Raw genomic sequence first — 22,908 nt, forward strand, 5'->3', positions numbered from 1 at the left:
ATAACCTCCTTGGCAGAGGTAATAATAATAATAATAATAATAATAATAATAATAATAATAATAATAATAATAATTTTCTGTCTAATCAAAAAATCAACCTTTATCATAGCTCATATTTAAACGGGAAAAAATATGTAATCTAATTTTATAGGTTACAAAGAAGAACAACAAAAAATTAAAGAAAAAAAAAACCCAGAACAATTTTTGGATTGCCTAAACTCCCATAAAATATATGAAAATCTGAGTAAAAACTAGGGTCATTAGTCCACGGTGCACCCGCACTGGGCAGTCTGTTCTGTTAGCCAAGTAATTTAACCCTCAAAGTCCTTTTTTGTCTTAATTTGCTAGTGTGAGTGTGACAAAGGCTACTGTGCTCAAGCATGGTATAGTCCTTAACCATAGAAGATAGGCTTTGGCACTTATGTGCACAACATGGATATGGCATACAGTCTAATCAGTGCAAACTGACAATCTGACTTGCATCAAGAGAATGCAAGATATAGGCCAACTCTTTGTCCAGAAGTGACAGAGCTATATCTAACAAAAATGACTCAAAATTAACCACAAAGTTGATTAAGTTGCCAGAATGATCCCTGAGTTGTTCTTTATTGTGGCGACTCTTAGACTGCACTTCTTGTAAACTGAAGCCATGCATGTGTCATACAATGATGTGATGATGTGACAGGTAATCGTGCTTATGTGTGGCTGGACCCTGGGTAAACTGAGTGCAGCCTCAGTACAGTATGGGGCCACTGATTTTTGCTGTAGGTTTTGTCCCTGTCCACTGCTTTTTTTTCTAGGTACAAGCAGCATTCATAAATATTTTCATTTTATTCACCCCATTAACATGTGCAAATTTTGTCTGTTTCTTAGGGACTTGACTTTTTTGGCTTGTCATCTTGAGATCAAAATACAGACTTTCAGACATTCATTTTTCAAGAGCTTGAAAAAGCACTTGAAAACTCTGCATATTAATCCCAGACAACAAGATAATTATTGCTAAATAAATACCTAAATTTAGTCATTTTAATGGGGAAACTGAAGAAAATAAGATGTATGAGTGTATGTCTTGTGGCTTCTGTATGTGTCCTAACTTTACAACCTTTGTTTTCTTGGAAAAAATGAAATACATACCAACCAATTTTCATATTGAATATTTCCTAAATAAGCAACAAAGAGAGGTGTAATAAAAGGAAACACAAATCATTCAATGCACCATTGGATCCACAGTTTGTTAATGAAAGATAGCCCCAGACAGAAAATCAAACCTGCGGCTTCATGCTCTGCCACCAGAGAGAGCACTAAGATCATCTTTAAACCACTGGCATCAGATAATCAGTAGAAAGATGTGCAGAAAACCCATTGTCAGATGAAGAAAAGTACAATAAAGCATCTGAGATATGCAATATTCCTTCTTTTTTTCTTTTTCTTTCTTTCTTTTTTTTTTTTTTTTTTTACAAATTGTAAATTTACAATTAATTTTGTAGGTGTTAAACAGTAATAATAATGCTGGTTTTCCACAAAAAGGTCATTTTACCATACGAGAGGGAGGAAGAAACTAGAAAACATTCACAGTTTCAAGAATGAGAACTTTTTTTCCTGTAAAAATGATGACAGCCAATTAAATGATTACCAAAGACTGGATGTTATCTTAGAATTCTATAAGAAAGGAATCAGAACATCATATTTTTAAAAAAGAAAAACCCTGCAAAATATGAATTTTCCATCTCTGTTCAGGTTGAAATTCTAGTCTTCTAATTGTGGACCACCACCATTGTGCCTTTAGTGTTTAAACTGTTCAAAGTAGAATAGAAGGGAAAAAGCAAGATACTTCTCATCTGTGAGGCGTCTAAATTGGGGCCTGGAAGGTCAGCTTGTTTTTGAAATTTGTATAATGTTTTATTGAATCAGAATAATTTTTCAACACATGAATTGTTTTGTTTATTGTGCAATAAAATGTTTTGTAGTTGACCACCAGAGCTACTCTGCTATAATGAGCAGTTCACTACTGCTGCATTTTTTAAAAGAAATGTGTTTCAGTATACCTCTGAGAGCAAATTAACATCTGTCATCAGTATTATGTTTTCCTCACCGACCTTATTCGACAATCCACTTTCTGTGGGTGAACCCTCCTTCTCAGTAGGTGGCGGTAGAGCTCATTGATTCTCATTTCAACCATCAAGTGAAGCATGAGACGAGAAAGAATACAGTTGTTTTGCGACGGCTCTGATCGCGTTGCGGCAACACTGTAGTTTACGTCAGTGGCTCAGTTTGCGGCACACGTGTGTACAGTGGGGTATTTTCTTTTGGTGGTGTTTTTATGTCCGTTCATCATGACTAAAGTGACTTTAAAGAAGAAAATGAGTAGAAAGAAAGCGAAGAGAGCCGAGGAGACTGAAGACAGCAGAGAGAAGAAGACGGAGGTGGTTTATGATGACGAAGATGATGAGGAGGATTTAAATGAAAATATAACCAGTGAGGAAGAGGAGGACGGTGAGGATCTGCTTTACTTAACAGCGGGCTTTTTGCATACACCGCATTGCACTGGTGATATGTGGTTTGAATAGAAGATAAATGCAGGCAGTGTGTGCCCATGAACAGCTGTGTTTAATGTAACCGAGCATTTCAGTCTGATCACATTTGAACCTCTACCTCACTGCTAAGCACATTTACATTTGGCTGTGCATGTGAGGACCAATCAACTATTTACTTTTAATACTTAAGGTTTTCCTTGTTACTTACATAAACATTGTCAAAACGTTAAAGCTAATATTAAACTGAACGTCCTTAAGTATTCATTTATTATTTTCTTTAACTGTGGGAACTTATTTCTTGTGTAGCCTGTTTATTCTTCTGTTACTTTATGTTCTTAAAAATGGCAGCAGTAGCAAACACCAATTCTCCTGTTTGGGATCATTAAAAACACAAAGCTACCAGTCTGTATCTACCGCCCTCCTTCTACCTGCCCACCTACCTATCCACCCACCTTATCCACAGGAAGTATGAAAAATGAACTCGCTCAGTGGATCATTTTCAACTATTGGAGTGTTATCTTCATACTAACACTGTAAGGCAGGGCTTTAGTTTAGTTTGGCATAAAGGCTGGAAAGATATTACATGACACACAGTATGTATAATCATTTTAGAGCTCCAATCAATCAAATTAGTTTAGATTTTGCCGTCTGTAATAATCTCTTTAACTGACTTAAGGATACACGCATTGATGGTCTTTGCAGGTGTAAATGTTTTTTACTTTTTGCCTAAAATCTATGCCACTTGTAATGCTGTAGCCTTCTATTGTTCTGTACTAGTCTGATAAAGGATTCAAAAAAGTTGTTGTAAAAAGCCTTCTCAAGTTGTATTCCTTAAAAATTGTGCTGAAATTTGGGCATTGAGATGTAAACAAGGATAACTGCAACACTGTGAAGTGGGGCAAACAAATTGGGAAATAAATGTGACAGATGACCATACAAATGTAATTAAACTTGCATCTTTTTGACAAGAAAAACTTTAGTGGATCATCTTTAAGCATAAGTAGTCTACCTATAGAGCCTGGCTCTAAGGTGTAAATATTTGTGGAAATAGAAATAGAAAGACTGCTAAAATAAAGATGCCGTGTTTGGTTGGAACACATTTGATTTTAAACATGAATTACATTCTGATTAAAACACGCATACAGCAACATGAAATAATACCAGAGGATCTTGGCAAAGCATATCATAGTAAGCTCATAGGGCCCTAAGAAAACCATATTATTTTTTTCCATCTTATTTTTCTTTTAATTCCTTTTTTTAACCTTTAAACTTATTATAACATCAGAGAAAGTGTCCTACTTAAAATATAAATAAAATATTCACTAATTAAATAGAAATAACCTTAAATGTATTTAAATTTATTGATGGGCATTTATTGGCCCGTGAGCTGTAGTTTGGAAAACCTTGATATAAACTAATGATACTTAGGAAAATATTTCCAACATTATAAGACATTGATTAAAAATTGTAGCTATATATAGCTATAATCCCATGCTGTAAAATGTAGCCTTAGAGCACAGGTGTCAAACTCAAGGCCCGAGGGCCAAATCCGGCCTGCAAGATCATAAGATCTTTCTATTATAACTGGCCCACCAGTCTGAGGTCTGCAGATTTCCTCCAGTAAATGTTTAAACTTAACCTTGATGACTTAAAATATCCTTGTTAAATTATAAAAATCTGGAAAAAGTAAAGAGTAAAAACCATTTGATAAAAAGTCAGGAAGGTGGGAAAAGAAATTAATGTTGTTCTTTCATATTTTCTGTTTTGCATCTCACAATTCTGGCTTAAACTTATGATCTTGACTTTTTCATGTTTTGACTTTCAAGATTCACAATTCAGGATTCTAATTCATATTTTTACCTGTTAAACTTGTGATTTTAACTTTATATCTCATTCATCTGCCTTTTAAAACATTATTTTGGCTTTAAATTTCATGTTTTGACCTTTTGAACTAATAAGTTTGACTTTTTATCTCAGGCTTTGAGCCTTTAAACTTATCATTTTTACTTTTTTTTCATCTCTGAATGATTTATTATCAGTGTTGTTTATATTTTTTCGTATTTTGCTAATGGTGAAAATGAGGTTGACAGTTTATGTTTAAATGTTGACCTTGTTAGGCTCTTAGGTAAGGCCTAAATTCAGAATCCGTGATTGACTTTGACAATCTTGGCCTAAAAAGTCCGGCCGTCAGGACATCTCATTGCAGCAAATCTGGCCCTGGAGTTTGACACCCCTGCCTTAGAGCCTTCAGACTCGTGTTGGACTCAAGATTTTACAAAGACCCCTTACTTACCAGACAGCATAAAGCCAGTCCAGAAGTCACAGCGCAGTCTGCGGTTTTCATGATGGAGCTGTTGGCGTCTGTTGCATGTGTTTGATAATAACACCAGCGTCATATCCAGGCTCAGAGCGATATATTCAGAGTTAAAGATGCAACAATGACACAGACTTGATTGAGTGACACTTAATTTTCACACTTGAGTTTAACTCCAACTCTCTTTCAACTAATGGTACATTTAAGGGATTTTACTCCTTCCAGAGTAATATTAACTCTGAACTCACTGGAATTTGACAGACACCATAAATGTAACTCCTCTGAATTTGCTGTGTACCTACCTTAGTTTGCAGTCTGTTCTGCTTTGTCAGGCCCTTGTATGTTAAAATATCACTAAACTGCTTGCTCCATGCTGTAAAATTATATCAAATTCCACATCACCAATATTTCTTGTGTACTCAGGCTTGGTATCAGCACTGACACCAATACTGGTACATCCTTATTTAAAGTGTATTTTACCTGTGAATTAATATTGTTGTCCTTTATGTAATCCTGAAGAGGATGGTGAGGATGAACGGAAACGTCTCAAGCTCCTGGAAGCCATCAGCTCTCTGGGAGGAAAGAGGAAAAAGACTCTGGGAGAGAGATCGGAGGCAACCGTACAGATGTCCGAGTTCAGCGTGAACGCCGATGGAGAGGGTGAAAAAGTCGACCTGTCAGACCTAATCGGATCTTTGGAGAAAACCCCCGCTGTGCCCTCTAAGACGAAGAAGCAGCTGAAGACCCTGCAGCAGAACAAGAAGACCATAGAGAGTCCTCTGAGTAAGCAGGAGACTGAGAGGATCCAGAGGGATCTATCCTTCCAGAAGGCCGCCTCTGAGGTGAGCCGCTGGAAACCCATCATCAAACAGAACCAGAGGGCCGAGCAGCTGGTGTTCCCCCTCAACCAGGAGCCACCTGGACCCAAACCCATGGAGAGGGTGGTGACCGGCTGGAAGGCCAGGACCCCGCTGGAAGAGGAGATCTTCGCCCTTCTCAACGTCAACAAACAGCCCATCAACGACCCCGTACTGACCAAGGAGGGTAAGGACTAACCCTGCAGCATGGGGTTCATAGAGGGGGGCAAAGTGGGACTGAGCACTCATCAGTATTCTAGCATACCAGAGTTTAAGACACCAATACTATTATAGTAGAAATCTAATTATATCTTTACCAGTTTTGAGAACAAAAGCAATAAAAATATAAGACTGAGGCATAAAAGTCGCAGTTAAACTCCTGCAGACTGTCTAGAGGGATTAAAATGGGCATGTTTGAGTATGAATTAATGCACATTGTTTTGCCCTCCAGAGGAGGTGTCCATGAAGGCCATGAGCCTGGAGGAGGCAAAGATCCGGCGTGCAGAGCTGCAGAAAGTCCGTGCCCTGCAGTCGTACTATGAGGCCAAAGCCCGTAGAGAGAGGAAGATCAAGAGCAAGAAGTACCACAAAGTTCAGAACAAGGCCAAGCGCAAAGATTTCCTGAAGAAGTTTGATGAGATGGTGAAGTCAGACCCCGCCACCGCCTTAGAGGAGCTGAACAAAATGGAACTGGCCCGCATGCAGGAGAGGATGTCGCTGAAGCACCAGAACAGTGGAAAGTGGGCCAAATCCAAGGCCATCATGGCTAAATATGACGAAGGAGCTCGTAAAGCCATGCAGCAGCAGCTGGAGGTGAACAAGGAGCTGACACAGAAGCTGGTGACGAGGCTGAATGATGAAGAAGACGAGGAGGAGGAAGGAGGAGACCCTGAGGTGCTGCCTGATTTTGTGAATGATGCGGAGCAGGGAGGGGATTCTTCCAACCCATGGATGAGAGGGAAGCTGTCTGAAGACCCAGTAGAGAAAGAGGTGACTGAGACAGTGGATCTGACAGCAGAGGAGGAGCCTGAAGAGGAGCAAGAGGAGGAGGAGGTGAAGGAAACAGAGGAGGAAACACTGCTCAGAGAGTTTGAGAACAAGAGGAAACAGCGCCAGGCTCAGGAAGATGAAACGATACTGGTGATAAATCTGGATGATGATGATGAAGAGGAGGAGGCAGAAGGAGAAGAGCAGTTGTCAGAGTTCACAAACCTTTATAAAGAAATCACAGACAGCCAACAGGAGGCTGAAGCTGAGAGGGCCGAGGCTGCTGCAGGTAAGATGATGTTTCTTTCTCAAATAAAAAAACCCAGATTGTTTATTAAAGGCATGTATGAGTTAACAAATCCTAGAGAACACTTTACAGAACGCAGGAGCATCAGCAGCAGCATTTCCTCAGTGAGGAAGATCACTGATTTTACCATCCTCTTACTCCAGAGGGAGAGTTTTTATAAAATTACTTTACTTTAAAGGTACATAAATGTGTGGATTTTTTGCACTGAATTATCTAAATACGGTTAAAATGACAACCTACATTTTTAAAATATTATAATTGAATATTTACACTGCCTCAAATTCAATCAAAGTAGTGTGTACAAGCAGTCTACATAATTTATGACTTTTTTTGATAATTAAAGTTTAGCAGGGAACCTCAGAAAGAGCCAAAACCCTTAAATACAATGCAACTACAAATACAATTTAAGAGGAGGGGTTTGTCTTTGTCTTGCAGATGCTCTAAAGGAAAGCTCGTCTGCTCAGCTAGAGGAAACTCTGCAGAGGATCAGGACTCTGGAGGACACTGAGGAGCTCCTTGCTCAGAGGGAGACCACCACTGATGAAGTGCCCATTCAGCCTACTGTGGAGGAAAACCTGCCGTCTGAGGCTAAGACAGCAGGCCGAAACAAAAAGAGGAAGCGAGGGATTGAGCTAAAAGAAGTCCTCACCAAAGAGGCCAAAGCAATCCAGATCCCTCTCACTCAAACAGTGGTGGATGGCGAGGACTCTGACGACGACCAGAGGGGGCTCATCAGAGAGGCCTTCGCTGGGGATGACGTCGTCTCTGACTTCCTGAATGACAAAAAGAGACAGGAGGAGGCGGGAAAACCGAAAATGGTGGACCTGACGCTGCCTGGGTGGGGGGATTGGGGAGGGATAGGCCTGAATCCATCCCGCAAGAAACGCAGGAGATTCAGGGTCAAAACAGCACCGCCTCCACTGAGGAAAGACCAGCACCTGCCGAACGTCATCATCTCTGAGAAGAGGAACAGCTCCATCACGCCCCACCTGGTCAACTCGCTCCCCTTCCCCTTTGAGACCCATGCTCAGTTCGAGAGCACCATACGCGCGCCGCTGGGCCGGACCTGGAACACGGAGCAGACTGTGAAGAAGATCAGCAAGCCGAAGGTGGTGACACAGCTGGGCGCCATCATTGAGCCAATGGCGAAGGAGGAGCTGATGAAGAACAAGAAGCAGACGAGTACGAGTACGGGGACTAAAAACAAAGTGACGGTGGACTCCGGGAAGGGAAAATCTAAAGAAAAGGGAGCCAAAAAATCCTGAGAATAAGAGCTCTGACAAATGTTCATGATGTTTATTAGATATTAAATCTGTTTAATCAATATAATAAGGCTCTAAGATTATCTGTGATCATTTTCTGTTGATAGAAGCCTGTTAGTTCAACTAACAGTCTTACTTTTTTAACTACATTCTTTGTTGAAGTTGAAGCAAGAGTTTTATGACATTTTTAATAAGGTGGATGTTGAGTGTTTGGGTGTTGAAATTAAAAGTTAAATCAAATTTATTAATAAAAAGAACAAATATATATACAGTATATTTTTTATTCTGTACAGTTGCTACTTCACCGCTGTAAAGTCGTATATAGCAGCTGCATCAGGTTATAATTAAGCACTAGTTTCCTTAAAATTGACAATGGCCAGGCAGGTGACTCTGGTTAACATCCATACAAGTTTATTTTTCCACCTTTGTTCCCTTCTTTAAAAAGCAAAAACATAATCAGATTTAGGCAAGAAAATAAATGCTTGGACTAAAACTAGACTGAAGTGATTTTGAGTTTTTGTCAGCTAAAACTATAAAGGGTAGAATTTACTAAAATGTGACAAAGCCAAAATGTATTTAATCTAAAGACTAAGACTGAGAATAAAAATAAAAGCAGCTGTCAGAATTTACACTGGTCATACAACTTGTTGATGTTCAAACAGAGCATCAGAACGGGGAAAAAAAGGGATTTAAGTGACTTTGAATGTGGCATGGTTGTTGGTCTGAGTTTTTCAGAAACTGCTGATCTACTGGGATTTTCTCCCAGAACCATCTCTAGGGTTTACAGAGAACGGTCAGAAAAAGAGAAAATATCCTGTGAGCAGCAGTTGTGTTGAGGAAAATGCCTTGTTGATGTCAGAGGTAAGAGGGTAATGGGCAGACTGGTTTGAGATGATAGAAAGGCAACCAGAAATTAAAAAAAAAACAAACCAAAAAAACACTTGTTGGTATGCAAAATACCATCTCTGAACACAGAACACATGGAACCTTGCAGCAGAAGAGCTACAGCAGCAGAACACACAAGCTACCGCTCCTGACAGCTAGGAACAGGAAACTGAGGCTACAGTTCACACAGACCTGGACAATAGAAGATTGGAAAAATGTTGCCTGGTCTGATGAGTCTGGATTTCAGCTGCAACATTCAGATGGTAAGGTTGGAATTTGGTGTAAACAACATGACAGCATGGATCCATCCTGCCTTTTAACAGATCAGGCTGCTGGTGGTGGTGTAATGGTGTGGGGGAGATTTTCTTGGCACACTTTGGGCCCCTTAGTACCAACTGAGCGTTGTTTAGACTCCACAGCCTACCTGAATGTTGTTGCTGACCATGTCTCCTCTTTGACTACAGTGTACCCATCCTCTGATGGCTACTTCAAGCAGGATGACACACCATGTCACCAAGCTAAGATGACCTCAAACTGGTTTATTGAACATGACAATGAGTTCCCTGTACTCCAGTGGCCTCCACGGTCACAGATCTCAGTCCAACAGAGCAGCTTAAGGATGCAGTGAAATTCACACCATGGATGTGCAGCTGATAAATCTGCAGCAACTGCATGATGCCATCTGTAACTGAATCGGTGCTTTGAAGAATTACAAATGTTCTGAAGGCAAAAGAGGGTCCAACTCAGTACTAGCAAGGTGTACCTAATAAAGTGGCCGATGAGTGCATGTGGCAAGAGAATTTGTCTAATCTAGACATTGGGCAGCAATTTGCTTGATATTTATTTACGCATCTTTTCCTGTTTTCTGCACCTTTGTTATGGAAAAATGTTTTTTGTAAAGATTTGTGACTTTTTCAGTACTATTGTTCATTCAGTAAGCCTCTTTTTAAGACACTTGATACAGAGAAGTGAAAATAAGTACTAAAATGTGTACAACCTTAGAATAATTCAGGCCTCCTGATCACTTAAAACAAGTTCAAACATCCTGGGATTTCAAGTGTTTCTTCATGGAGATCTGTTGGAATGATGAGACGCTCCTCATCCCACTGAGCAGCAGATCTATATGCATTCATGCTGCAGCCATGTTCCACTCCATTCAGCTGTTTCTGCAGGAGAGGGTCGTAGTGATGAGACATCCTCCAACAACATCAGCATACACGTTTGTACTCACCTTCCTCCCTTCTTCTTCTTCCTCTACTGATTCTCTGAACGCGTGTAAGGCTGAGCTGCAGCGTCTAAAGAAAAGCCATTTGAGTTGGGTTAAACCTTCACACATGGGTGAGAGTGCATCCTTTGGCACCTGACGTCTCTGTATTTCACATGACAGACACTCTATTAAAGGTATGGGGGGGTTCTGTAATGGACTATGCATCAGTTCAGATAATGGTTGTCAGGCTTAGAGGCAGCGGAGGATTCCATTAGAAACCTTATAGTTACTAAATCACTCATTCAGCTCCGTCCGCTCAGCACTGCCTTCTCTTTGGGACAATTACTACAGCTTCATACAGCTCAGAGAGGAGGAGAAAGACGGTCCTTGGACCTGTGTGTGCCCGACTGAGACCACTTTAGACTGATTCTCTCAGATGAAGCTGCAGCGCTTTAAATCACAAAGAGAAGAATGAAACAGGCTGTGATGGAGTGAGTTTTTACCCATAATGCCCGTTTGTGAAACCTGCTTAAACATTAGTTCTAGCATGAAGAATGTGATGGCACAGGGAAGAAAAGTCCTCATTAAGTGAAAGATAATCACACCACTGATCAATTCATTAGGTACACCAACAGTTCAACTGGTAGTTATTGCATCTAATCAGCCAATCACAAGGCAACAAATGCATTCAGGCATACAGGCTCAGTCCTACTTGACCTGTCGCTCCTCCCACTCAGCCCTATCCTTTTGTTTTGGCGTCTAGAGACAGGGCGTCCTTATTCTTGTTTAAATGGAGGGGAAGGATTTGTTGATGATTACAGCTTACAGCTCACACAAATCTAAAATCCACTATCTCAAACTATTAGAATAACCCCAAACACCAGTCCTAATATTCAATTCATTTATCTCTCAGTTCTTGGTCTGGGCTCCTCTTCCTGCATCTCTGCTCGTGTCATGGAACCGATCAGTCTGTGGTCCTGCTGGAGTGTTATGAAACCCAGGATGCTCTGATAGCAGCCTTCAACTGGTCTGGATTGCTGAGTCTGGAGTCTATCCTCTTCCAGGGATCCTCTATGGGGGTTCAGGTCAGATCAGTTGGCTGGCCAGTCAGTAAACCAGTTTCTGGTAGTTCTGGCTTCACTGTGGACAGGTGAAAAGGAAACCAGGATCTGCTAAAGCTTCTCAGCAGATGGAAGAATGAAGGGCTCTGAAATATCCTGGAAGATGGCTGAAAGTGTGGACTCTGGACTTGATCAAGACCAGTGGACCAACAGCAACAGATGACAGGGACCCCAAACCATCAAGTATACAACAGGTGTGCCTCAGGGTTTGGTTTTAGGCCCCCTCTTTTTAGTCTCTACATCAATGATCTGCCACAGGAATGTCATGGCATAGATCTGCAAACATATGCCGATGATACAGTTTTACATACACATGCAAGAACAGCTGAAGTTGACAGTTGGATCCCAGCCGTGACCAGTCTCATCTCAGCCTTAACATAAGCAAAACATAAGGTGTGTTCTTCTCTAAAACCAGCCAGTCTGCTAGTGGGAGCTGAGACGATTTAAAATTGTGAGTGATTTTAAATGTCTTGATTTAATGATTGATTCAAACCTTAATATTTAGTGAAAAAATGACCAAAACCATCAAGTACAACCTGGCACATTTGAGACTTATTGGAGTTGGTCTCTCAATGGATGCTGCAAAGACTTTTATGCACGCTATGATGCTTTTTCATTTGTAATATTGTATCACATGTTGGAGACAAGCTGGAGAAACAGCCATTAAACTTTTGAAATCTCTGTATAAACAAACCCTCAAAACTCTAGATATTTTTTTTGTAATATCACCACTGCAGGATTCTAGAGAAACATCATCTGCTTAGCTTTGAGAATTTTACTGTTTTTTAATTTGTGTCTTATGTTTAACATCTTAAATAGCGTGCCCCCCCACATCAGTTTATTAATCTTCTCCTTCTCAGAGAAATCCATAAAACCCACAAGAGTATCTTCAGTAAGCGATTGTTCTGTCCCTTTCCGTAGCACTGCTTTTAGCCAATCAGCTTTCTCTGTGAAAGCCACGACTCAGTGGAACGCTCTCCCTGACAGAACTGTGATGCTATCGGTAGCATCAAGAACAAACTCAGAGATCTACTGAAAGACACTCATCGCTGTTACCACTGATCTGATACCACTGTTTTCACCCCAGCCGTGTGAATGTGTCTGTGCCTGTGTGGGTGATCTGCAGTGTTGAGATGTTTTATGTTTCATTGCTTTCTTTGAGATGTTCTATAACTGAAGCTTTACTTGTGATCTGCCAAGGGACTGCAGGTGCAAATTAGCTTAAAGCTAACTGGTACAATGCATCAAATGACAACATTGGTCCCTTCATGAATAAATACAATAAAATTAATTAAATCACTGTCTATGGAAACTGGAAACACTGGACTGCAAGACCTGAAGGATTCTGGTCCTCTCCTCTCTTCCTCCAGTCCTTGATTCACAAATGAAATCAAAATGTAGTTTCATCTGAAAACAGGACATGGAAACCTGGTTGTCCGTCTCTAAACGTCAGCCCTGTCATTGACTGGCAACCAGTCCAGGGTGTACCCGCCTCTCGCCCAATGACAGTTGGGACAGGCCCCAGCTCCCTGTGACCCTGAAAATGGATGGATGGATGAAAAGAGGACCTTGGCCCACTGAGACCACAACAGCCCAGCTCTTCTCCTCCTTCGAGGTGAGACGCTGATAATGCCTCCATTTCACTAGTGTCTCGACACCAACAATGTGACAGATGTAGCTAAATATGCCAAGTTCATCAGTGGCTCTTGATGAACTTCAGCCTCAGTCCACTCCATTTGTAACCTTGCAAAGCAGATACACCTGTTTCCTTGTTTTTCACTGGTGAATCCTTCTTGCAAAGCTCCCATCTGAACTGTTTGGGCCCAGTTAGAAAGCGACAGGACCAATCAGCGACGAGGGGCAGTACTTTCAGGTGCAGCAGAGTGATGTAAACAAGCAGCAGCAAGAGCTGGTGCAGTTATGGAGGAAGAGATTAGCGTGGACGCTGCTACAGCGCCAGTTTTTGTCAGAACTTGACAACATTTCTTTGTTAATAGAAGAACAAAGAACAGCAGTGAGTTGTTTTCTTTTCAAAAACGACAAAAGTCGAGTACTTACATGTCCATAGTCGCCATGTTTCGCGTTATTCCTCAGTAGCTGCGCATGTGCAGCTCGATGGCGGCTACATCACTTGTTTTGTTGCTCTGAATGACCCGTAGAGATGTGACATAACGTTCACCCAGTCACACTCCGAGTGTTTTTCAAAGCCTCTGCCTTTTCTCAAACGTTTCCTGTTGAAGCTTTCCCAGATGGATGTGTGAAACACATCCATCTGGCGTGTCAGGTTACTCCATTTGAAGTTCCCCCAAATTCTTGAATGGGTTTTGCTTGACAATCCTTTCAAAGCTGCAGGTATCCCTGTTACTTGCTCCTTTTTACCACACTTTTTCTATCAACTCTACTTTCCATGAATGTGCTTGGATACGGTACTCTGTGAACAGCCAGCTTCTTTAGCAATGGCCTTCTGTGGCTTACCCTCCTTGTGAAGGGTGTCATTGATTTTCTTCTAGTCCAGTTAGCAGCCTTGATAATGTAGGCTATCGCACCAGACAAAGGCCAGCCACACACTAGATGATTTTTAAATCTGAAAGGATTTTAAAACTGTGAGAGACCAGGACAATTTCAAAAGATCTTTCATCTTTAATCCTCTGAACGCACACACTCAGCCAGACTATCAGATGTGTTACATGTGTTACAAGTGCAGCAAAAATCATAAAACAAGGGAAAGACTCAGGATGAAATCCTGGCTGGGATTAAGGTACAGTAGTGTTTATGGTGGTGAGCGGTGAAAGTATGTATGATCCGTCTGGTGATGCTACCCGGTGTGCTTGCTCTCACTGGTTGTTGTGGGTCCTTCGTCAGAGGCACTATGACCAGTGGTGGGTAGAGTACACAGTAACAGTACTCCAGCAAAAGTACTGTTACTTAACAATAACAATTACTCAAGTAGAAGTAAAAGTACTCATAAAAATTAGTGCGTGAGTAAGAGTAAACAAGTACCTTATTACAAGACTACTCAAGTAGTGAGTAACTTTGTTTTGTGCAATTTATTAAAACGTATTGCATTACAACATATTATTCAAGGGCAGTAATGTAAAGTGCACATTGTCATAACTAAAGCGACATAACTCGACAAAAATAATTACAAGAAAAAAAGTAACTTAATACTCAAAGCAGCAGTCAAGTTATGTTTGTTAATCACAATTATGGGATAAAAATTCAATATAATGAGAAAAAACAGGCTCTTTCTCTCATTGTAGTTATCTTATTTCTCCATGAGGATTTTAATCTCACATACATGAATTTGTACCTTGCATTTCTTGCTTTTTAATTACATTAATTTAATTACATTTTTGGCTCATATTCTATGAAATCAATCTTATTAACTGGCCTCATTTTTGACTTTTTGCCCTTTTTACCTCCACCAAGGAGGTTATGTTATCGGCAGGGTTTGTTTGTTTGTTTGTTAGCAACATAACTAAAAAACTTATTTGTGGATTTTCAAGAAATTTTCAGGAAATGTCACAGATAGCATAAGGAAGAACTGATTAGATTTTGGGGGTGATCCGGATCACCGTCTGGATCCAGGATTTTTTTTAAAGAATTCTTTACTATTGGGAGATAGGGCTTATGGTGGAGGTCTGCACTCTCCAAGTGATTTTCTAGTTTTATTTAATTTTTACTTTTTAGCTCCAATTTATGCATTTTTATCCTGATTATCACTTAACAACTTTGGTCCACTAGCCACATGTTATAACCATGTTAGGTATAATCACTGATATCAGAGATATGCCACACAAACACGATAATAGTATCACCTACGATGTAACGTTAAATAATGGCATGTAAAATCACATTTGTGGCAGAGTTCATAGGTGGTTGGACACGTGACGTCATTCATCACTGACACAACTGCAGGCACGCGCACACATAGACATCAAAGGGGGCTTGAGCACCTTCCCTTTTTCTTCCAGGAGAGAAAGTGCCCTTTTTTTCTGGGGCGTTTTTGTTTGTTTTTTAAATAAATGCATCCTTCTCTTTCTCTCTATACCGTACATTCCTGTTTGCGCAGGTCGGGAGATTAGGAGTTCCGGTGCCCTCTGTACCCCCCTCCCCTCCCTTCTCCTGCAGCTGCTGTGAACAGACACCAGCAGCAGAGTCCAGCTCTCCCATCACAGCCTCCTGCCGTTTCTGCTTTTGTGTGGTGGTGAGTGAACAACAAGGACTCAAGTTTACAAAAGACAAGACCAAGTAGCCTATAGTTAACGTCTTGCTAATGCACACGTATGAGCCACTGTAATAAGGTTGCTTTAGCTAAGGCTCTTTCTCATGGGCATACAGGCTAATGTACTGCACATAAGGGGAGAGACTACAGTATTCATACAGTTACGTGTAGCCTATCTAAAAGTCCGTCATCAATATCGTTGCACTGATATGCAAATTAGCGCATTTTAATTAAATAGCGCTAATTTGCACATATTTGACGAGGCCCTGCAGGTTAATAGGATAGAAAATGAACTAAAACAGATCACCATCGAACTTCCCCAATTAATAAAAGACAGTATTTTACCTGAAATCTTTAAATAAGTAGAGGAGCTTGACTGGGGAATTTAAGGGAAAAATCTACAGATGCAAACAGACAGAGGGCTGTCAAAATAAACACCATCTGAACGTGTAATTTTGGAAGTTTTCTTTCTTTTAGAGTGAAAGAAGACATGGATGCAAAATAGACCAAAAATATAAACTGACCAGAACAAGGAAAACACAGTGTTTTAATCTCTAGAGTCCTGTCTGAAACAGCTACTGCATCATTTTAACTGAAGGCTCCTCAGCTAACAACTATTCATTCTACTAGATATGTAATATCAGACAGACAGACCTCCTCCAGATGTGAAAGATTCCCTAAAACTAAGATCATGTCACCATCAGTTAGTGTGTGCTTGTTTGGAAAGGGCATAATAATGGTAATAATAATAATAATAATAATAATAATTATTATTATTATTATTATTATAGATCATTAGTATAAGGATATTCTGTATTCGGTTGCTTGGCTATAGAAGCTCAAATCATTTACATTTTAATCATGTCTGCAGCACAATGCCATTTCTATTTTGTCAATATTTTTTTGCAGTGATTTTCAGTATTTCTGCTGTTTTCTCCAGTAAAATAAACAAAGTTAGCAATAGAGGAGTGCAGATGCACTAAGCCTTATTGTTGCAACTAATGACTGGTCTAACAGCAGTTTGGAGGGTACACTGGTTTGCTTATTTATGTAGAGAACAGTCTTTTTCAGTTTAGTGTGAAGATTATGTTTATTTTGAAGTACTTTAAAATTCAGTTACACCAAAATAATTCAAAGAATGTATTATGTTGTGCAGAAATAAACAAATTGATAGTGCATTTTTTTCTTTTCTTGAAAACTCTTACTTCACCATGCCCCTTTCCCTAGTAGCTACAGTCAGTTATTCTAAATATTTACTAGAAACTAGCAGCATAGAAAACATGACCATGGTGTCATTGTTTTGTTTTTGCTTACTCTTGTGATAAACCCCTGAAAACTAAAGTGGACATTGTCTTCATGTGATTGATTTATTTTGTAGAAATATGTTGAGTATTCGTCGACTTAATGTGAGGGTATTGTAAGCAACCCCTTGCTGAGAGATGGTCTGGCTCTCAAACTGATGTTTCAGTCAATTTTTATTTCTTATGCTGTTCCTTAACCATTCTGTGCTGAAAACACCATAAGAGCTAAAAGAAAACAAAACAAAATATTACTATACATGTACAGTAAAAATATATCATTTTAGCTCTTGTAAATATTTCACATTTGTAAAAAGACTTTTAATGTTATGTCATTTTATCCTTTAACAGTCAATATGACATTAGCTTTTTTATTTCAACATAAATTGTACTTTTCCCTTTTTGTACATCACAATTTCACATTAGAATGCACCAAGTAAACATAAACAACTCAAACAAAATATTGTGTCGGTCCTCTTTTAAGTCTTAATCAAAATGAAATACCTTCTGACATTATTCATGCAAATTTTCACTTGTATTTTGCAAATACAACACAAACACACTCGTTAACTGGACAGCATTATAGTGATGAGAAATGCAGAAACTTGCTAGCTTACACACGTGCTAAAATTAAACAAACTACTATTTAGCACTTTAAAGTAGCTCTATAATGTCGAAAATGCAGAACAAATAAAGCACAAACCTTGTTCCCCTAACAGCAGGGTGCTCAACCAGAAAAATCACTACTGTTTATGTCTTAATGATTCATATTTTATGCAGCTTTCTCCATTTTCAGATAGTCTCTTACTTTTTCCTGTTTGTTACTTTTCAAAATAAAAGCCTCACGTTACAGACATAATAAAAGGAAAGGATCAGAAACCTAAGAAATTCACCTTCAAAATAAAATAAGCATTTATAAGTAATGGGTCATTTACCGATATTAAAATAAATTGGTGATTGGTTAAGTCAGGGGTGGGCTAATATATTTCACTTTCTCTGAATACTTTTAGGAAGAAAAGTGCCCTTTGCTTACTTGAGCCCCTGCCCCTTAAAATGTCTGTGCACGTCCCTGCACAACTGTGTCTTTGGAGTCTGCAAGTTAAAACAGAGGTTTGAGCTTATACGTTTAGCTAACTAGCAGTGCAGTCGTTAGCTTGTTTAGCTTACTTACCATAACGTGCTTTCTTAGAATTAACGTGCTATTTCTGAAGCTTGAGATTTCCACCATTTTAGGTAGACACAGTAGGCAGTGCATTATGTGGCTGTTGTTCCTCGTCGTTTGAAAGGCAAAGAGTCTTGATGTTGGACCAGGGATGAACATGCTCGAGTACTGTATTGTAAAACCAGTACTTTCCTGGGTAAAAGTAAGATACAGAGAATAAGAAGCAGCATGTCTGCTCGCTTTCTTGGTTTTCTGTAAAGCTTAAGAGCTGCACCTCAGGCTCATTTGATCCTTTCTTGCAGAGACAAGGTTATCTTAAACACCTCTAACAGTGACTTTCTCCTTGTGTTTAAATCTGCTTCACTACAGCGGTATCTCCTCTGAGGTCTGAGCACGAAACAATCTGATAAAAGACTCTTTCCCATTTGCTGTCCAATCCAAAGGCCTGACTCCATTCCCTCCCTGACAGGTGTAAGATTAACTTAGTTAGGTGCAGAGCCGCTCATGCACACCAAATTAAATTAATGGAACAAATTTCCCTCCTAATTAAGATGAAAATACGTGTCAGTTGTAACCTTGCTGAGCACTAATTATGTACAAATGATTTATCATCTGTTTCGTCCTGAATAGCAATGGGCTCACCTCTCCGATAGCCCCGGCTGCCTGTTAAGAGATGGCTGCTGATTAACACTGACAGGTTGTGCTGCGGAGAAGCTGCACGTCGGCCCACAGCCAATCAGAGCCGGCCACAGCTCAGACTCTCCTCCCTTCCATTAACCTACATCGAGTGTGCAGCTGAGCATCACTTTGCCTCAGCTCTCCTTCTTGTTTCTCTCCCTGGAATGAAAATAAAGTACATTTAAAGAGGTGAGGAGAGGAGGGGGAGAGGGGGAGAGGAAAAAACAGCACAGAGATGATTTCTGGAGGTTCTTGAGACTGGATTAGTGTGGGCCTTTATGATCCAGCTAACAGAGGAAATAATGCATTTTTAAGTGTCTCTCCAGGTCTAAATGTGAAATGAATTAAAGCTTTAACATGCATCAAATGGGCCTTCACAATAGCATGCTTGCAGGGTTGTTATATGAGGATAGTTTGACAGGAAATTTTCAGATTTTTGATGCTGCATAAATACATTTTGATTTACAATTTTGTCCAATCTATAGGGCCTGAAAGAGAAAAAAAACATGCTGATCTACTGTTTGTAGTTAAACATCAAGGGCAGATGTAAATCTACCTTTATTTCCAAAGAAAAGACCTTTTCGCAGTCCCTTCCCTCATTACTTTTAATGTGTTTCATGCATCAAATTAGATGCCTGCATCAGGAGTGCAATGCAGATCTTGCTGGAACAAGTGTTTAAAAATGGCTGCAGGTTCTGGATAGCTAGAGGGTATAAAATGATGAAATTTGAAAAAAAAAAAAGACCTGGATATAAAGGTAAACATTTTTGTGTTTTTAATTATTTATTTCTTTGGTCTTTTTGCCTCTATTTGAAGAGGACAGGACAGAGGATAATGGAGGAAATAAGGGAGAGAGCGAGGGGAATGACATGAGCCACAGGTCAAACCTGCACTGGCACCTGAAAACCCCCCAGAAGACTAGCATCTGTACATAGGACATGAGCTTACTGCTAGGTTATTCGCACCTCTTAATGTTGCTTTTATCAGCAACACAAAGACGTAGCACATCAAGTCTGACAGCTGGATGACCTTCTCATTTGGAAATGGGATATTAACTGGAAAAGATGGATGAGGAATGAACAACAAATGGGAAAAAAATCCAACAAACAATGGACCCAAATGTCGTTAAAACTCGGGCCTGATTTAGAGTGCCAGGGACGACAAATGGTCTTGTAGTGTGACGTAATTAACGACGCGTCCAAGATGCCCCACGATCACGATTCTACAAGACTAGCATGTCAGAATTTTTCTTACATCATCTTCTAGTTTGACATTCTGACCCGACGTCAACGATGTGAACTCTGACGTCTACCAACAGAACAGCATTTGCTCATTATCTTTGCATCATCATTTACAAGATTTACCACTTTTTATTCCCTTTTATTCCCTGAAACTAATGTGTAATTTTTTAAATATTTTATTTACGTTATCATATGCATACCATATGGTGAGCGATCAGGATCATTCCTGTAGTGTGCCAGGTTGTTGGCCAAGACGGGACAAGATTTTGTTGCATAGTCTGACATGGTGCTGTCCTGAATGACCAAAAAAATCGTGTAGTGTAAGCTGGCATTTAGTGCTACTGCTCTCTTGCGGTGTCTCTATGGTCTCACGCCATTACACACGCCAACAAGTACTAGAAGACGCGGCGGTTTCCTTAATGGCCCTACAGTAAATTTTTTGACTCTTTCTACTTCTCATCACTACCATTTCATTGCTGCTGTGCGTTTACGCGCACATATACTTAACAAGCACCCTGGCAGTTTTGCTGCTTTTCTCTTAGCCTCCCTGTCCTCTTCCTGCGCAGCTCAGCCTCGGCTCCTGTGTCTTGGACTGCTCGCTGTGCCAGATTTTCATACATTCCCCATCCTCCTTCACCAATGATGTTACGTGTATATAATGCAGTTTATTTGGAGCTCTGGAGGACAGGGTAACGCTTTTGGAACGGCCACTCCACGCCACTGAATCCAAACCTTTATTATCTGCTCTTGCTAGCCAGCCCCCTGTAGGCAAGACCAGCCGACCCAGTCGGATCACTACAACCGCTTCATGTTTGAACCATAGACTGTAGAAAGAATTGGACAAACTCTGTGTGACGTCAGCTTACAATAGGTGGACTAAAACGCGGCGGCTTCACTATTGAATTCACGGTCTCAATTGAACTTTGGATCAACCTAACGGCCTGCCCACAAAGCGATTTCCTGTCAGCTAGCTAGCTAGCATTCTGGTTGACAGGAATGTAGCTTCTGCCTGTCGAGCTATCCATCAGTCAAATGAGATGTGTCAATCAGTCCGCAGTGAGGTTTGTCCTAAATATAATCCAAATGATTGTGGTACAAAAAAATTCACCCCTCGTACAGTGAGAGCGCATGAAGACATGAGCTGATGAGAAATGTTTGGTTTTTTGAACCAGGCTGTAAACCTGGTAAACTGTTTATTTCTCATGTAAAAACCAGCTGTTTAACGGGTGTCCAAACGTGACTCCCAGTGTTCCTGCAGACAGCCTCCAGTGGACACTCGCTGTATTGCAATTTTTGCACTTCCACATTGGCTTCATTTTTTTCAGGACCGGAGGTTGCCACTTGGTTTACTTTTTCACACCACTGTATATTTACATCTAAAAGTACAAATTAGACTAGGGTGACCATATTTTGATTACCGAAAACCAGGACATTCGGCCCGGCAATGAGAAACTCAAATGATTCTTGAAGTTTACTCAAAGATGCCTTATAATTCAAATACATTTAAAGTATGCCTCCTCTGTATTGATAGAAAATTGTTATATTACCAAATACTATCTATAACCAAAGACAGAAATTCAGATAGGCTTCTCAGAGGTTACTCAACATCAGGGCCATCACTAAGATTGAAAGACAGGGGGGCTTAGCCCCAATGGTTGCAGGTAATGCTTGGCATATAGCATGCACCAAATTCTTTTCTCCACACCTTAAAATACTTAATTAATTATTAGTTGTAGAGCATTTATCAGGACATATGATCTGGCTCACTCTCTTTTCCTTAGAAGACTGTCCTTTCCTGAGCCTTGAGCAGGTCTTCCTTTTTTCTAATAACAGCCTGAGTGAGTTTATGAGTTGGTATTTAAAGGTCTATATGCTGGAGTGAGTTCATGGAAAAGATGTTAAAAAACATATCCATTAATGCATTTAGTTAAAAAAATGTGGTATATAATATCTAAAATGTATAGTTTCATAACTCCTCTTTCTTCTTTCAGGCTGTTCATGGTTTCCAAATCAAGTTTATTTCTGCCTGCCACTGATATTTCTCTGTCTGAAGACAGTCTATACCAGGGGAACTCAACCTTATTCTACCTGAGAGCCATATTGTCTTAAAATACTTTAGAGAGCCACAATCCAAAACCAGGGATGTAAGAAGATCCATAGATCAGCTGATCCATAAGTGAAATAAAATGAAACGGTGAATTGTTGGATTATTCTGTAATTAAGTGGGAAGCCATAGGCCACAAAAAATGTCTATAGTGTTAGAGGAAAGTATGTTACTAATAATGAACATATATTCTTTTTTATTTATGCAGGTTCCACCTGGTCTAATGATGTGTTAAAAAATTAGTTTGAGCTCTGAGATGTTTTTTAAAGAGCTGATGAACTATGGTTGGTTATTTGGGTATTTATATCTCACATTGAGACATTTACTGTAGATCTGTGGCTTTATTAGCTTAAAAGAGATGTTTTCTATTTTCTCCACTCGTTATTAATACTTTTAGCAAAAGGGGGAGGGGCCTCATAGTGGTCTTTGCCCTGGGCATCAGAATAACTAAAACCAGCCCTGCCTTTCACCTGCAGCTCTCTTAAACACATCGTTCCACCCGCCTCCTTCTGTAGCTTTGGTTTCCTGTTTCTGCTCTTTGACAGTTTTTATTAGCAGTACATTAAAGATTAACTAAAACAGCCACATTTGGAAGAGTTTCACTATGACGTTATTTCAACAAGTGATCTGTGTGTGTGAGGGTCACTGATGACCCACGACACGTATCAATGATCATTATAAAATTTGAGTGTGTGAGAGCATGGACAGGAAGAGACTGAAGAAACT

General features: G+C 40.0%; 1 protein-coding gene across 1 annotated transcript; it reads left to right on the top strand.

Moving 5' to 3' along the window:
* Positions 1-2,240: 2,240 nt before the first annotated feature.
* On the top strand, positions 2,241-8,696 carry si:dkey-251i10.3 (uncharacterized protein LOC553498 homolog). Its single transcript, XM_041782395.1, has 4 exons — positions 2,241-2,493; positions 5,368-5,892; positions 6,157-6,981; positions 7,435-8,696. Exons 1-4 carry the CDS (start codon positions 2,334-2,336, stop codon positions 8,262-8,264), a joined length of 2,340 nt encoding a protein of 779 aa, XP_041638329.1. The 5' UTR covers positions 2,241-2,333; the 3' UTR covers positions 8,265-8,696.
* Positions 8,697-22,908: the final 14,212 nt, after the last annotated feature.

Source organism: Cheilinus undulatus, unplaced genomic scaffold, assembly GCF_018320785.1.
Source record: "Cheilinus undulatus unplaced genomic scaffold, ASM1832078v1 Contig1, whole genome shotgun sequence".
NCBI classification, from domain to species: Eukaryota; Metazoa; Chordata; class Actinopteri; order Labriformes; family Labridae; genus Cheilinus; species Cheilinus undulatus.

What these genes read in the sequence shown, in the direction of transcription:
- si:dkey-251i10.3 (XM_041782395.1), top strand. Translation starts at nt 2,334, where the DNA reads ATGACTAAAGTGACTTTAAAGAAGAAAATGAGTAGAAAGAAAGCGAAG. An exon ending in CAGTGAGGAAGAGGAGGACG is followed by an intron (nt 2,494 to 5,367) that starts GTGAGGATCTGC and finishes GTAATCCTGAAG; the next exon opens with AGGATGGTGAGGATGAACGG. An exon ending in CCCCGTACTGACCAAGGAGG is followed by an intron (nt 5,893 to 6,156) that starts GTAAGGACTAAC and finishes TTTGCCCTCCAG; the next exon opens with AGGAGGTGTCCATGAAGGCC.